General features: G+C 35.2%; 1 protein-coding gene across 3 annotated transcripts in view; it reads right to left on the bottom strand.

Annotated features, from left to right (window-relative positions):
• Positions 1 to 17,052, bottom strand: part of LOC137403978 (FMRFamide peptide receptor frpr-18-like) — a 35,780-nt gene that overhangs the window by 7,927 nt on the left and 10,801 nt on the right. For all 3 annotated transcript variants that reach the window (XM_068090126.1, XM_068090125.1, XM_068090127.1), the window contains 2 exons: positions 6,302 to 6,508; positions 3,826 to 3,907 (listed from right to left, as the gene is read on the bottom strand). In XM_068090126.1, the coding sequence (XP_067946227.1) occupies positions 3,826 to 3,907; positions 6,302 to 6,508 (289 nt within the window). The remainder of the gene's footprint in view (positions 1 to 3,825; positions 3,908 to 6,301; positions 6,509 to 17,052) is intronic.

Consider the following 17,052-nt stretch of genomic DNA (forward strand, 5'->3'; position numbering starts at 1 on the left):
TACTGAGAGACTACCAATACTGAGAGACTACCAATACTGAGACACTACCAATACTGAGACACGAAGCTAAGATGCTTTCATCTCCTTCAAACAAACACAAGATGCCCTCATAAGATGTATAATAGGTTAAGATATGTTAACATTTAATGAGAAGTGTCGAAGATGATTGCCATTCCCTTGAGACTACTCAGGCTATAGTTGAGAGAAATACGTCAACGGATGCAGGCATTGACAAAGTACCTGTTCATTAGCGGTACGCACAGAGCACTTGACAATATGGCTGCTCTAGCAATTGTACAACAGGGTGTCTAGTAGCACGGCCAAGGTATGTATGAATTCTTTAAGCAAAGAAACTGATTGGAGATCACGAATAGTGATCTGCGGACAAAAGTACGCAAAATAGATTGCGCTTAATAAAACCCAACAAACTCGCAAATATAATAAAAGAAATCCTGTACCATTAATACATATAATACAACAGACCCACTAACACTTACACATATGATACATAAGAAACAGCGTCACGGGTATGTATTATACAAAAGAATCGGTGCCACTTGTACATATGCTACAAGCAACCCAGTGCCATACGTACAATATAATACAAGTGTACAATAGAATACAGGTGTACAATAGAATACAGGTGTACGGTACAAGACCAGTGCCACCAAGTATATACTTATAGTATGTAGACATAGAAATGTATTCGATGAAACTCTATACCTAACCATTCGACTATTACTATTCCATTAATTTATAGAGCACTGCTATTTTAGTCAATTCTAGTTTAAACATACAATAGACACTCATATAATTTAAACCTCCTTTTATGTAAATTCCACAAAATGTAAACAATTTATGTAGTCTTTGCTTCGTACTACGTAAGAAATTCTATATAGCGTAAAGTGTGAAGTCAGTGCAAATTCTCAAATTTGATTTGAATAACGAGGGTCTAAGAGTTTGCCTTAAAATATTGTTTTCTATCTTGGCGATCTTGAGAGAGAAAATTAATCATGTATAGTAGATGCTTCTAAAACGTAAATAATCTGTTCCAAGAACATTTACGTTATAGAGAATTTATGTTATACAAACATTAAAATACATGTAAAGTGTTTAATTCGTTCCAAGAGATTTCTAAACTCACCCTTTTGGCCATACAAAAAGGAAAAACTACAGTTAACCTTTGCATTTGTTGGCTGTACCGTAACTGCAGTATTATTGGTTTGCATCGACAACTTTTCTCCTTTTCTTATCACTTTCACTCATTTTATGGTTCATGATTACAGTAACTTTACAACGAATTAAGGAGACATTAGATGCCCATTTACAATGATTTGTTTATTTTTTCTAGACAGCAAAGTTTATTCTGCAAAATAAACCTAATAACAAATATTTTATACGTCTACAATAAAGTAAAACAAAAATATGCTTTTACTATAATAGTAGCGGTGTGTACTTGTTCTTTGTCTATCTGTCTTTAAGGGTCAAGGTTAGGGTAAAAGATATTTTTCGACAATACTCCAACTCGTGACGTTCAGATTGATAGATCAATGCTGTAATACCAATTACGCTGTACACCAATCGACGCTGTACACCAATTAATCGTCTTTAAAGATTTCTGAACAATTGCAGCGACATACTGTATAATAGAGATAACGCTATACGTATGTCTTTTTGTCTCACAAGTGCGGCAGCAGAAAAAAGCGACGTTTTAAGGCTAAATACTAGATCGTCGTTTTTCAAATCAAATTTGAGAACTTGCATCAATTTGACACGACATTATTTGAAATTTTTTATGTAGTATTAGGCCAAAATTTTACACCATTTTTTTTACTTCATATGAATTCTATGTTATAGGAAGTATATATTATAGGAGCATCTACTGTATAGAAGTCTATTACATATACTAATACCCTGGTAGTTTAGTGTACCATGAGAGGTCGTCAAGTAAAGCATAGAGAATAAATAGCAGCGCAATTATTGGGAAATACCTAAAGGCGGTCGATTGGTACATGTATAAGTGTTGGAGTGTCGGCCCAACAAACTGAACGCCATGAGTTGGAGTCTAGTTGAAAGCAATCTTTTATCCTTTTAACCTTGGCTACGAATGAATAGATGAACTACAGACACTGTTCTTATTACAGTAAAGATATGTTTTGTTGTTGCTTTATTTTAGACAATCAATATTTGTTTTTTTCTTTGCAGCATAGACCTTGCTGGCGAGAATAAAAGTCGATTTAAATTGACATTGAAGGTTTACCCTCCCCTTGAATTGATGTAAAATTACTGCAATCATGAACCCAGAGTCCATCATTGCAGCAACTGAGAGAAAGTAATATATAAAGAAAAAAATTTGTCGATTTAAAGCAATAATGCTAGAGTGACTGTACAGTCATTAAATTAAAAAGTTAAGCATAGTTTTCCTTTTGAAGGGTCAAAGGGGTGAGTTTGGGAAGAGCTTAAAATGGATTAGGCAATTTACATGTATTTTACAGTTCGTTTAGCGTACGATTTTATAACATACGGTTCCCGGAACAGATTATTTACGTTGTATGAGTGTCTACACGATGTAGGTATACAAATAATGCGCTGACAGCATCAAAACATGACCTTCGCACTTGTCAGCTTACACATGGAGCCATTATCAGCAGAACCATATGGCCTATTAGCTGACATCATGTAGAATTGGAAGTGTGAAGAGAACATATTTTACAGGCAGGTGACAAGTGAAATCACTTGTTAACATCCACACAGTTCTGTTACCAGAATAGCTTAGTCAACCCTATATAACCATGACAAGATTGCCTAGCAGTAAACAGATGTTCAGCTGTAGAGCTGAGTGATACATGTCTAACATTAAAATACCTAACAATGTAACACATCATATTAAACTAGTTTAATTTGAGTTGTCTTCTCTAGAAGAGCTAATCCAAAGCTCAGTTGACTGATAAAAGTGACCAACATTGAAGACCAGCGATGGCCAGCAAATAGTATTCATATTGATGCTTTCTATGACGCTTCACACGAAATCGTTATTTCAACCATCCCTATTCAATCGTATCTAATCTAGCTTTGAATTGGCTAATAAAGTTAATTTTTCAAGACTGTCACCATTGTATTACTGAAAGAATTATCTAAACGCCAAGCTAACCCTTTTTAGTAATTTTCCAAAACACAAAGTGTACTAGCCGCTAACAGAAAAATGGGAGTGATGCAAAAAGGGTCAAAAGTGAGTTAAATGTATTGTTTGTAGAAAGGTTCGCCCTCCAAATTACATTATTCAAATATTACATAGTCTAAATGAAGAGCCTCGAAAGAAAAAAGGCCACCAATTTATAGGGCACAAGTTTTTTCAACGTGTGACAGGATGTTGAGTAAAATGACAAGGTGACCTTTGAAATCCTTCACTCCTATTGTCCAACGACAAACATTCACTATTATGTAGACAATTCCATGATCAATGTTAACTAGATAACAACACAAAAATAAATCGCTTACAGTTACTAAGAGCCTAATGCATTGCGGAACAACAGGCGAGGACAGGGAACTTCCTCAGTTACCAGAATACATTTAAAAATTCAAAGCAAAAATATCTTTTGAAAAACAGTTTATAACGTACACGTGTAATCATGTCTAGCAGTGAAACCCGTGTAGCACAATTGGCAAAGGTCATATGAGGAAGTTGAGCTTGACACACAATAGTCTGCGATGCTGGGGATGTCTAATAGTATTTGTTCATCACTAAGGACGACACTAATAGTTTACAAAAGATCATGAAAAAAAATTTCTTAATGTTAGAAATAGACAATAGAAAGGATTACTGACTGTGATGAGAATTCCGGAGAGAGTCACTACTCCACTCGGTCTCCAATCGAGAACACCAGGAAAGAGCAGTTGATAAACGTACCTGCAGCAGATACTTTTGGTCAATGTTAGAGATCACCAAATTAAACACTCGTTTCATTCTACAAAATATAATAGCCAACAAACACATGCCAGCATAGACATAGTGAATGAAATAGCAATAGAGGGGTTTACACTCAACAATAATATGTCTGCCATTTTGTGACATTCTCTGAGAGTCAAGTTGGTGGAAAGGTAATAAACATCGAGAGACTGATGAGTTAGACATCTGCACATGATGCCATAACACTTGAAGAGAATACACGCCGCTGCGATAATGAGGCTGGAGACTAGCAGACGAGCATTAAATTACTATTAGCGACTCAAATAAACTAAGAGTCGTCTAATCTCATAATCTCTAGTTGTATAGGAGCTGACTGCATTCTTCGAGTAAGCTCAAACGAAACTACAATGGAATTTGAACAATTACGGCACATCTGACATGAAAATCGGAGATGAGGGTTAACACATAACGCTGAATAATGTATGCATAATTGCGTGGAGGTCATATTGCATCTTTTTTGTTGACAGAATGGCTATGTACTATCGCATGAAGCACTGCTAGTCAACAGTATGAAGTGTTCAAAATAATTGATTCTTCGTTCCCTTAAGGCTGGTTCACATTATAACGCTGTATCTCAGCGTTGATGCCACAATACTTCAGTGATGATAATAATGTTCACAGTATCACAAACCCATCCGTGTTTGCAGCAGCGAATACTCCACGATGTAGCGTTCTCATTTTTCTTTTTAATTTTTTTCAAAGGAACCTCTTCGTTTTCCTGTGTTCGAATCAAATACTACTTTCGCAGCAACTACCATAAACAGAAATAAATCCCGCTATCCACGACTGCGACTTACTCTCGCAGAAATGGTGTACATTGTACAGGCTGTCGTCGATGCTCAGCAAAATAGCAGAAAAGTTTGACGGCTGCAAATATTCCCGAGTTTCCGCATCGCTTCGTCGACAATATCAGTTTACGGTGCACCTAGTTGACAATGAACACTGAAAAGACAACACCGAGATGAGGCAATATAGTGGGAACCAGGTTTTAGTGAGCGTACTATTGCTGCCATAGCAGGAATAGTCCATTTTGGTCTCTCTGAGCAGCCAAAGTAACCTTCGCATGTCCTTTTTCAAACCTCCTTCACCCAAGTTCCTCATGTATTCAGGCATTTCTTATATTCAACTCTCTGTAGCCTTTATCACCAAAACTCTCAGTGGCTATCACTCTATAACCTATGGTCAGTAAGTTTAGTGAGCAATGATGAGTCGAAGAGTCTGTGGTGTGATCAGCCCATCGACGAAGTCAAGAAAATTCGATTTACAAATGTTAGTAGGCACAGTCGAGCATAAATAATGATTGAATAAATAACAGTTTTAGTGTTGAGAGCTCGAACTGGGTCTGAGAAACTGAGCGGGTGTAAAACTGAGTCCAATCCAAGAGATAAAACCCATATTACCAGACTAAAAAAGTTTGAATATTTCCTGTGTGATGTCAGTTTCAATTCCCCAATCGGTGAAAGTTCGTTAAAAACCTAGAACAGCGTGATTCTGAAAAATGGGTAGCAATAATATCTTGATCAACACAATTATTCGCTAAAGTGACCTGATTTCACATTGCTTCCTCACTTCCTTGTTGCTGGAACAGTGGCAATGACACGATCTTTTAGTAACACGGATGTCAGGACTACCAACAGGGGGAGAAGTGAGAAAAAAATCTCTAGCAGTTTAATTTTCTCTCCAACTGTGCTATATCTCCTCACGCTGCTTCTACTCTTGGCTATTGTGATCATCAACATCAATTAAAATTACTCTAATCCCTCACTCGTCACAGTTGATTGGGACCGGCGCCTCCCGTGATAAGTGAAAATCCACGAAATATAACAAACTTTTAAAGTCGCTTTTTCATTAGTCGTAAACATTTTTTTCCTTTTATTAGATTCATTAGTTGATTTTTCAAAAATAAATTTGATAAAGTCACTTTCTTATTAATCGTAAGTATTTTCCTTTTTTGTAGATTATTCAACAATTTTGAGAATCGTGGATGTTTAATAGCCATAATGAAGCACGCGCGTTTTACTTTTACCCTTCACCAAGCAACAGAAAAATAGTGAATTGCGACGGTTGCTAGTACAATGATGCTCGCGGAGAGACTCATGCATTTTATGTATGTTATTTTTATATTTATTTACCTTAACTTTTAACATATATTTCTTACCCCAAAATGTACCAAAACCGCAAAAAGCAAAACACGAAGTAGCAATGAGTTACTGGACTACATCATAGTAACTACCAAGCTCTAAAATATTAAAAAAGAAATGTAGAGGACCCGACAGGACACAAAAACTCTCAGCAACATTCCTTTCTCACTTTTGATAACCCACCGTTACTAACCTATAAGCATAGAGACTGATGAATATAATCTGGACATTGTCACTGAGTGCGAGGGCTGTCAAGTAGACATCCGTAGAAGACAGGAGTTTAGTTCTCCTGTAGACGAGGCCTACTAAAGTGTTGCTAGCTAGTCCGAAGAGACTAATGAAAACGGTAAGGCCAAAGTTGAATAGTTTTATCACCGAGTACGGGTCAACTTCGGCATCACTAAAACATGCAAGAAAAGATCAAAGAAATACATATCGAGAGAGAAATACATATCGAGAGAGCGGTCAAATAGCAAAAGGCTATATTAATACATTTACACTCAGTAACGGAAAAAGGCACTTGGAAGTTGTTAAGGAACTATTTGTGTTTTATGAAATCTGATCCCGAGAATGAGTTAAGCAGGTCGTTATATAACGACATCTTTTGTTAAGAGCTAGCAATCTATGAGTAAAAGTCAAATAGTAACAAAGATTTATTGAATGATGCTGAAAAGTTTATTGGTTCACTTTAATAACCGGATATTAGCAACAAGTACAATTAGACCAAAAGTAAGTAGTCAAGTGTTATAATACCTAGGTACTTCTTCATAATAATGGTACAAGTAATTATAACACCTTGTACCAGTGCGTATGTAGGTATTTACTGTGTCAGAACTCAAAAGACAAAAGCATAGAAGACCACTTGATCAACTTTGGTTTAAAAAACTACAGTTGGATCCATCCTATGGCCAAATGCAAACAAATTCATAACAGAAGTCAATCACAATGATCACATGGCACTACAACTTTATCAAGCCCTCAATGAGTTTTGAATATCCAGATGTCAGTATTTAAACCATAACTGCCAAGTACAACTTTGTGATGTAATACATGTTAACACTATGTGACATATATGCATGCCTATGCTATTTTTGAATATTAACACAATGCAACCTATATAATATATATAAATATATGTGGTATGTATATATATAATATGTATATACCATATATATAATATATTTATGGTGTATATATATATATATATATACAGTATATATACCGTAAAACCTCTAATTGAACGCCACCTCTATTGAACGCCACCTCCATTTGACAGCCACTACGAGAGAAAGGTTGAAAAATAAAGTGCCGCCCTCTATTTTAATGCCACCTCTATTTGACCACCACTTTGACTATCTTTGATCTTAATTACCCCATAATATCAAGTGATCAGTAGAAAAATGTCCACAGAATCGTTTACATTAATAACAATCAACTCTGTCGTTGTCCATTTCCAAAGCTTTTCCCTTTTTTTCGTTAAAACTTTGAAAGCAACACCATAGAAATAATTAATATCTGTCTCCGGCTAAAAGTAGTTTCTTGTTTAACGAGGCCTTGATTCTTCGAAGTACCTACATGTACATATAAAAAACGGTTTCAATTTATAATGTTAGATGAACTTTGAAAGCATCGCCACAGAAATAATTGCTAACTGTCTCAGGCTAAAAGTAGTTCCGGTCTTAATACTTCGGAGAACATGCATATAAAAACGGTTTGCAAGCTTTGGGTCAAAGGTTACGTTTAACGAACAAACCTTTACACGTTGCAACTGCGCTAAATTCAGCGCGTGAAAATTTTGCTCTATCAAAAATTGTTTAGACGCTCATATCGACTAGTTCAGCAGTGTAGAAGAGTTGAGGCTAGGAGATATTGTGGAAGGTATTGGATGATTAGAAAATGTTCGTTCCATCGATCAAGACGCAGCTATCCGAGCAAACGATGGAAATATTTTTGTTTAAAAAACGTCAATGTTTGTTTCTGCAAGTAATATAGGTATGGTTCGGTTATGTCACTTGTTCATGAATATATATATGTATTATTTGATAGATTATCATTATCTAACTTACAAATATGCAGATTTATACCATGTTATTTAATAGCATTCTTGCGGCTATTTTAACATGGCTTACAATGGACTGATGCTCATAACTCCACTTCTAATGCACATAAAAAGATAGTTTTTGAAGCAAACTGTAGCAGACATATCGATAAGTGCAATGAGCTTTTATGCAACATTGTTAAATGTTGAAAGATTAGGTATAAAATAAAAATGTCTTCAAATTTAGAATAAAATTAAAATTGAAAATGCCAACAAATTGCGAAGGACACAGGCTATAATATTATCGCAAGTCAATTGCAAGCAATAGATATCAGCCAGTAAACTGGTTGAGATATTTCTCGGTGTATATTTATTAAGAGATCGTTGACAAGTTGGAGGTAAGTTAGCAGATTTATTGTATCCACAAGGTTTAATATCGCTTCATCGGAAAAAGAGAGCAAAATATAGGCGACATTCGCTTCGCCCGTAATAGGGCCAAGTTTATCTTCCGAAACTTCTGATGAGCCATTTGAAAAATACACCGCTAGACTCTATTTGAACGGCACCTAGAGAAAGGATTGAAAAATAGAGCGCCATGGCGCGTTCAATTAGAGTTTTTTGGTATTTTTGTTAACATCACATGATGTATATGCCTACATGCCAACACCATGTGATACGTAGACCCACCTACATCATGTCTACACTATCTAGCATATACACTACACATGCCCATATCTTGCGCGATACATCTAAATTCAAATAGCATATGATACACCTTATACACATCCCTGCACTCTGTGACCTATACGCCGGTCTGTGACCTATCACTGCTATTTTAGTCAATTCTAGTTAGACAGTTAGACAGGATTATATGCTCGCTCGTCTACACAATGCAACCTAAATACATATTTTCACAGTGTAACCTTCTTAGATGTCTGTTTATATTGCAGTCACAGCATTTAATGGTTGCGTTCTCACGAAACATTAATCTCCTCTCTTCCCTGTCCCAATTTAGTAAACATACTCTAATAACCTACCTTTATAGCACGAAAGCTGCGACAGCTATCTAGTTAGTTGTGGATTATTCTTGTGGTCATTTCTTGATTGGATTTCTATTGATTAACATACTTAGGGAAGAAAGGCTAATGGTGAATTCTTACTTTGTTACAGTGGTACACCTTTTAAAACTGGACTGAACACCATTGCTGGTTCGCTTAGCCGTTCACAAGTTGGTGTGAATGACACTGGCACTCGTGGCGATTGGAACATTGAATAACCGAAAAGTTTTGCAATCACATCAATATTTATCTGTTCAGTAGGGAGGGTAGCATAACCACCACAGCTCCATATTTATCTGTTCAGTAGGGAGGGTAGCATAACCACCACAGCTCCATATTTATCTGTTCAGTAGGGAGGGTAGCATAACCACCACAGCTCAATACTGAGAAAGTCAATTGAATTTAACATCCTCATTGTATCAGCAGAGCGACAGTGACTACACAAAGATCTTCACTCTATTAGTCTATTAGATTTAAACTGAGTGATCTTTAGAATACCAATATTCAGCACAAAACTATTAATGATTCAATAATGTTAGCTCTAAAATAAAAACAATAAATTGAATAGCGCATTCATCCAGTTTACTTGATAGCTCTTCATATTAAGGGTTAGGAAATTTTTATTAAGAATGTTTAATAATCACATGGCACAAGAGATTGGTACACACAGTATACATGGCACAAGAGATTGGTACACACAGTATACATGGCACAAGAGATTGGTACACACAGTATACATGGCACAAGAGATTGGTACACACAGTATACATGGCACAAGAGATTGGTACACACAGTATACATGGCACAAGAGATTGGTACACACAGTATACATGGCACAAGAGATTGGTACACACAGTATACATGGCACAAGAGATTGGTACACACAGTATACATGGCACAAGGGATTGGTACACACAGTATACATGGCACAAGAGATTGGTACACAAAGTATACATGGCACAAGAGATTGGTACACAAAGTATACTAACTCAAATGATCTAGTGCAGAGATATAAAACGTAATACAGCCTTTTTATAAATAAATATTTAAACTAATTAGGGTTTTCCAAGAAAAGATTAGACTGCCAGCAAAGATATGGTTTAAATATACATATTAATAAAATGTACCTATCTTTTCTATCTATAGACTTTCAAAACATATGATAGCTGTCATTCTACAAATAGCAGGTATGAATATTCTTATACACTGGATCAATCACATATAGAAAACTACAGTTGATTTCACTTGTTACTTGGTAGCTATAAGAAACAGCTAACACCACCAATGAACAATCAGGTTCAAAGAGATTCAACTTACTCTTTGGCATCAGCCTTCTAAAGTAGTATCAACCAATTTTGTATCATTTTCACAACTGGTCGGGCAAACAGGAATTAAAATGTGTGTTTTGATTTGTACTCATTCAAGAATAAATTATTTGCCATGTTGTAAGATTTTATATGATTCATTTGGTAGGAGGGTATGATGCTAATAAACTTATATGATAAAAGAAGTGAAGAAACACACTACTAATAGCAGCTAATACTACCAGGATAGGGTTTGAGTAAGCCTTTACTAAAGGTATTCCTACCAGGTTGCACCGCTCTATTGAGCACCATTTCAAGGAAGATATGAACTATAGTTAAGTTCAGACAGAGGTCATCCAGCTGATCACACTCAATAGCGCTAGAGTGTGTGAGAAACCCATAGACCTATTAACTATACTTAGTATAGTATAGTTAATAGGTCTATGGAGAAACCTGACGTGATCATATAAGTGCCTATAGACCATTTGATGTAAGCACCTGTAATGATAGCATGGCTTCTGCTTGACAGTTACTAGGTGATCTGTCAGCTATGACCAGCACCAGCTGTTCCGTTTAAAAATATTTCATAAATTAGCTGTGGGTCATGAAAGCCAACATGCACTGTGTCTGCGTATTGAAAGCTTTACTCATGGGTGTTCTTAAATACACTCCTACCACGAAATACGAACTTAATGCGTTTTAGAACGGAGCTCATATGTCAATTCACTTGTGTCTCAAGGCACTAGTTTCTATAGCTAATAACTAAATACAAATTAATTTGTTACCATACTATGAAAAAAAAACAAAGCAGAATATTGTGGTGGAAAAATGTCTTTTTTAACTATTTTAATTTAGTAACAAATAAAAGTTTTAAAGAGTAACAAATACCTACATGTATATAGTTGGTAACATCTGCGATAAAATGTAACATTACTATGAACACTACTGTAAATTTTTACCTTTGAGACAGACGTAATAGCTAAAGGCGTCTGAGAGACACGAAAGCAATGCGCTCGGTACACTAAACCTTTGTGACATTACGTAACAGAAACTTGGAATGTAACTTAAATAGTTTAGCTAACTAAATACAAACTTCAAGCCAAGTTTTAATCTTTTACAAAATTTACTGTAATTTTGTCACCTTAATTTTTTATCATGTTTCCAGTTCGGTGCTTTCTGCCTCTCGTTTACTATAACTTTTAGCCAACCTTTCATAAACCTTTTTCAAAATGATTTTAAGAGAAAGACCGAGCGATGTTGTTCTCGAAAGCGGTCTCGCGCATATTTGGCCATATATAGTGAACCAAGCTCTCGTCTTAAAGACTACCCGTATCTCAAAGAAACTTGCTCAAAATGTTGCTCGGATCTCGCCTTTCTCAAATTTCTCAAATGTTAGGGCATTCATATGCCGAGGTATGACTGTACTGTAATTGTGCTGCTGTATTATGATATGTGTTGAAATGAAAACAAAATGAATTTAAAGCAGTTGTTTGATGATGTATGATTAAACCAAGCCGTTTTAAACAATATATCGGAGAACCAAACAAACATAGTTTGTAAAACATCCTAGAAAATAGACAAGATATAAGCCCAGCATTATAAAATAAATTGATATGCATAAATGTCAAGGTTCACTCTGTGGAGCATGTCATGACACCTATTATTTTCACTACAGTTTATCTCTCAGACAACAAACAATAACTGAAATTGAGTGAAAGATTTTGTGGTTTAAACCAATCAAGTTAGATCAGGAAAACTGAAGCGTGATGGCAAGTGACAGTAGAGTGACAGCAAGTGGCAGTTGAGCAAATGAAATAGAAAGTCAAACATTTCTATGAAGCTTGCTAGACAATGTTTTCATTCTCAATTAGCTCTGAATAGTAACTCGCATTCATCGTGCCTTTTATCTCTGTTGTCAGTAACTAGAGGTCTTAAGCGTTGTTATAATTTTGCACAAGTATATAGCATTGTTCCCACATTGTAACAAAATGCAGTGCAGGTGGTAGGAGTCTAGTATGCTCAATATTTCAACTCATTACGAGAGTAGCCTCCTAGGCAAGTTATGAGCTCAGGAAAGGCTTGTCACACCAGAAATAGGCTCACTATTGATTACATAAAGTAATCCAGCATTCGATATCCTAAAATTATATAACTCTTGACAACCAATTATTCCAAGAAGTTACAAGCACATAGCTCAGGTCCGGATAGGGTGAAAAAGGCGCATTGGTAATCGAGCTGTACTTCTGTAGATAAGTCGTGCTGAAGTAAACAATCAAGTTCCAGAAAATAAACACCCGCCAAAGTATAATTATAATTGGTGTATATTTAAATTTTGACAGTATTATTATGGACAGTTTATTATTATTTGACAGTATTTTGGAGTGGTGCTGAACATCAAAACGATAGTTTTTAAAATGTTAATTTTTTCAAAGTTGTAATCTGCACCGATCTGGATATTTTGAGCTCCCTCAAGTCTGGATAAGTTGCAAGGCGCAAACGATGAAACAGATAAATCTTAGAAACCGACCAAAAGAATAGAAACAATAGTTGTGGCAAAACAATTACATTCACAGATTTAGTGTATGCTAGTTTTAGGGCTGATAGTCAGTTCATCCAGACAACGTGAACACTTTGTTGAAGTTAGATCGGCCTCATGGCCATAAGGGTTGTAATATAGGTTCAACAGCATAACTTGACAAGATTTCACAATTTTAAAACAGTGAGTGTAACTAAAGTGGTTAGTTAAAACTCCGATAAAAAAACATGACTACTTACTTTCAAAAATCGATAGTTTGCATACCATATCAGTAACGATGGGTCGACACTAGACAACTTGGATACGCTACATTTGTAGTCAAATCTCTTGAGAAAATTGCAATGACAGTTGGCGTGTGATTCACTTGTCTACATCAGCAGTTTGTAATGATGGCACTGTTTACTTTTGGTGTTGGCAAAGAGAAATCAATATTGAACAGCAAATAATAACAAAGGATTATTATGCAAACGTTTACTTACGAAATAAATGATAACAGATCTGAGAAACTGGTGAGCGGAAGTGACCATTTTATAATATTACTAGTTGAATATACGTGTATCAATTTCACTCTAGTATATTTGATTACTTGACAAGTAAAAATCTTTGATCCGGTAGCAAATTAGTTGTTGACAATTTGACAATTGAGAGCCGCTGGCAGATGTCTTTTCATATACATGTATGAAATTTAAGTAGAATGGAGGTTCGAGACTGTAACATTGTTCACAAATTCTTCTGTGAATCAAGTGTTTACACACAAATCTTGTCTTTACGAACAAACTCTTTGAAGCATAATAACAAGATGAAGCAATCTCTCAGATTCGGGTGTCAACTTGTAATGAAAAGTTGAAAGTTAAATTCATTAAATTTTTAAAACTATTGATCTGAGTAATACTAAGCCAGTTAAAACTTTGTTAGATGGGTCTGGTGTTTATCTATGGGATCCGTAAGATTAAACCAAATTTAATTGTCTCAAAGTTTGGAAGAAAAAAATTGTCATTGTTTCATTATTTTATTTGATTCATTGTGGTATATTTGAATTCAAGATATCACTTATACTTGGGAGTAAAAAGTACAGCCCATCAACAGGGTTTTTAAAAGTTCCTAACCAACAGTTATCAGTTTTTGTTATTATCATATCAAGGTAAATGATGAGGTTTGCCAAATCATGCAGGGCCATCGCAATTCTGCTGCTGATCTTGATCGCTCTACTGTTAGATCAATAGAAGACAACTCATTAAAATTGTTAATGATAAACAGTGTGTTCACATTGACTACAAACAGTGGAATCAATTTAACGCCACACCTCAAATACTCATGAATTATAAAGCTAGAATCGCTAATTGCCTTTCGTGAGCTTGTAATTTAACTTCTTGATTGGCTCTGATCTTTTCTTTTATGCCTGCAGCTTGAGCGAGCTGATTGCGTGTTAAACAACTACGCTTAGAATAATATGAAACTGAATGAAGTTGCTATTCTAGTACATTACTACTGAAAAAGGAAACCAACTAGTAATCATCTGTTTGAAGAACGCGAGTGCTATTTGCTGCTCTTGGATAACTATGATAAAGAATAGTTGCTTTTATCACCCTTGTTCCAAGCGAACAAGACCAACATATACCGTAACACAGCATATACCACTATTATATAGCCCACTTATAGGGCAAATCAAATTGTAAGAAGAAAACTTGTCTAAAATGCACCTGGAATGAGCTGACCATCCAGAACGATCACACTACTATTGCGTTATTCTATAAAAAAGGGTGGCACGCAATGTTGCTGTTAGTTTGTAAAGCAACTTGGTCAATGAGTTGGGGATATTTCCATTTGTAATCACAATCTAAAGACAGAATTTCTGGTAGCCAAAGAGAGTAAAAGTAATTACTCTAGCAAACATGCTATGGTATATTTACTCACAACAATAACCTTTATAGTATAGGTAGCTCTATGCCATTTATATTACACGACCTGTTTAACAATTTAAAAGTGGCACCAGCCATATAAGGTTGCTTTAATTAGCGGCCAACGACCTGCTAGATGGCTGGGAGCGTGCTTTGTAACAATGGTAATAGAGTTCAACAGACATTCTCTAACTAAATAATATTACAGTGTGTGTCATAAGAAGCCAATTTATAATAAAAAACAATCAATGTTAGATCAGTTATTAAAAAAAAGGCAACAATGTGTTGACACCTCGTTACAGAAACGAACCAAGATCTATTTTTGGCCAATCCTCAACCATGATTTTTTCATAAAAAAGTAAACTTTTATACAGTTATTATTTCAGGGAACAAAAATTAAACTACAGTCAAACCTCTACTTGCAATAGCTTTAATAACCAATTTTCTAACATACTAAATATGATCAGAAAGTCAGATAACTTCAGCAAGTTTTGACTCTGTACACAAGTAACTCCACCCATACTAATTTCAAATGCTTTCAACACATTAGCTTCATGAGGGAAAGTGAAGAAACAGCTAAAGATTGAAAAAAAAACAATAATAAAGAATACATCAGTAGAGCTAGATGAAATTTCTAGTATATGTTAGAGTAAATTAGACAACATGTATCTCTATCACTAGCTCAATCACTAAACTTAAACCTAAGGTACAGTAAACAAAAATTTTTTATATCGAGTACATGTATTGCTTTGTTAATCTAGATCTCTTTACATATAATTTAGTTTTCACATCGTTTCATATAATGAATTTGTTTTAATGTCATGCCTTATTACCCTTAGTATATATGAAAGAGTTATCAAAGGTATGGGGGCTCTAGAACAAATTATATGGATTTTATTGTATTATGATAGAGACACTTGCTATAACACATGACTGCTTAAACATAACAAGTAGATCTTGGAACAAATCAACTTCATATTTAGAGGTTTGGCTGTAAAGGGGACAGTAGAAATGAGTGATATTCATTTAAATGATTAGAGATTATGTCTGCATGACTGACACTTGAAGAAGGACCTCGCTGTTTCATCTTGAGGGCTGGGCCAAGCTTTACCAGCTTAATCTAAATACTGACTTTGGCTAATATAAACAATCTCAAAAACAAGCTACAGGTCAATGAGCGACAGAATCTCACCGGCGGAGTCTGAACAAATTGACATAACCTTGGAAAAATCTTAGATACCTGATTGCCATCAATGTTGGTTAAGCATGCACTCAGAGCCTCTTGTAATTAGTTTGTTCAGAGTCCCGTTTTGTGACACACGAGACAAAAATTGTTGAATTATAAAGATGATAAAACTCAATTTTTGTAGAAAATACTGAGGCTGAAGTTTTTAATACCAAACTTGTCGTAACAATAACAGATCGGTGCATACTTCAATGACGTGAATGCGTTCCTATCTCAAGAGTAGAAACACAAAATTAGTTGCTATTGTGACAAAAGCCATCTTCTTTGAATAAATTTCATTCCTAAGTTTATCAGTGATTTTATAGCCCTAAATATGTACAGAAGTTTCCAACTCTGTCTGTACAATAAAATTCACTACCTTACAAGTTTCAATGAATTAACAAAACAAGGATATGTATTTTCTCCAGAAACGAACCATATCATACTTCCGATCGAATGCAAAAATGAATAGTACACAACTGTAATATTTTACAACAATCCACTCCAGAAGGCTAATCAAAAAAAGATTTGTTTGAATTCCAAAATATTTTCAACAATTTTAATATTTTTCAAAACTGGAAAGAATACCATTTTAAGGCATTTTTATATTATTTTACACCTTAAACTGCATATTAAGAGATCAGATAATATAAAAAGGACAATGAATTTCTTATAAATAATCTAATAACAGAGAATGTTGAGCTCAGGAATGTATTGTCATAACTGCAGCAAATCCTAATCTTGCCTCTTTTCCTCAGTTTTTGTATTAAATGAAAAAGTGCAGAATCAGCTTCAGCAAGTGAGAATGTCGTTGGCTTTTCTAGGCTAGTTTGGATTGTTTAAGTTTTACGGTTTTGTTCAGCATACCGAGGATATGAGACGATT

Source organism: Watersipora subatra, chromosome 9, assembly GCF_963576615.1.
Source record: "Watersipora subatra chromosome 9, tzWatSuba1.1, whole genome shotgun sequence".
NCBI lineage: Eukaryota > Metazoa > Bryozoa > Gymnolaemata > Cheilostomatida > Watersiporidae > Watersipora > Watersipora subatra.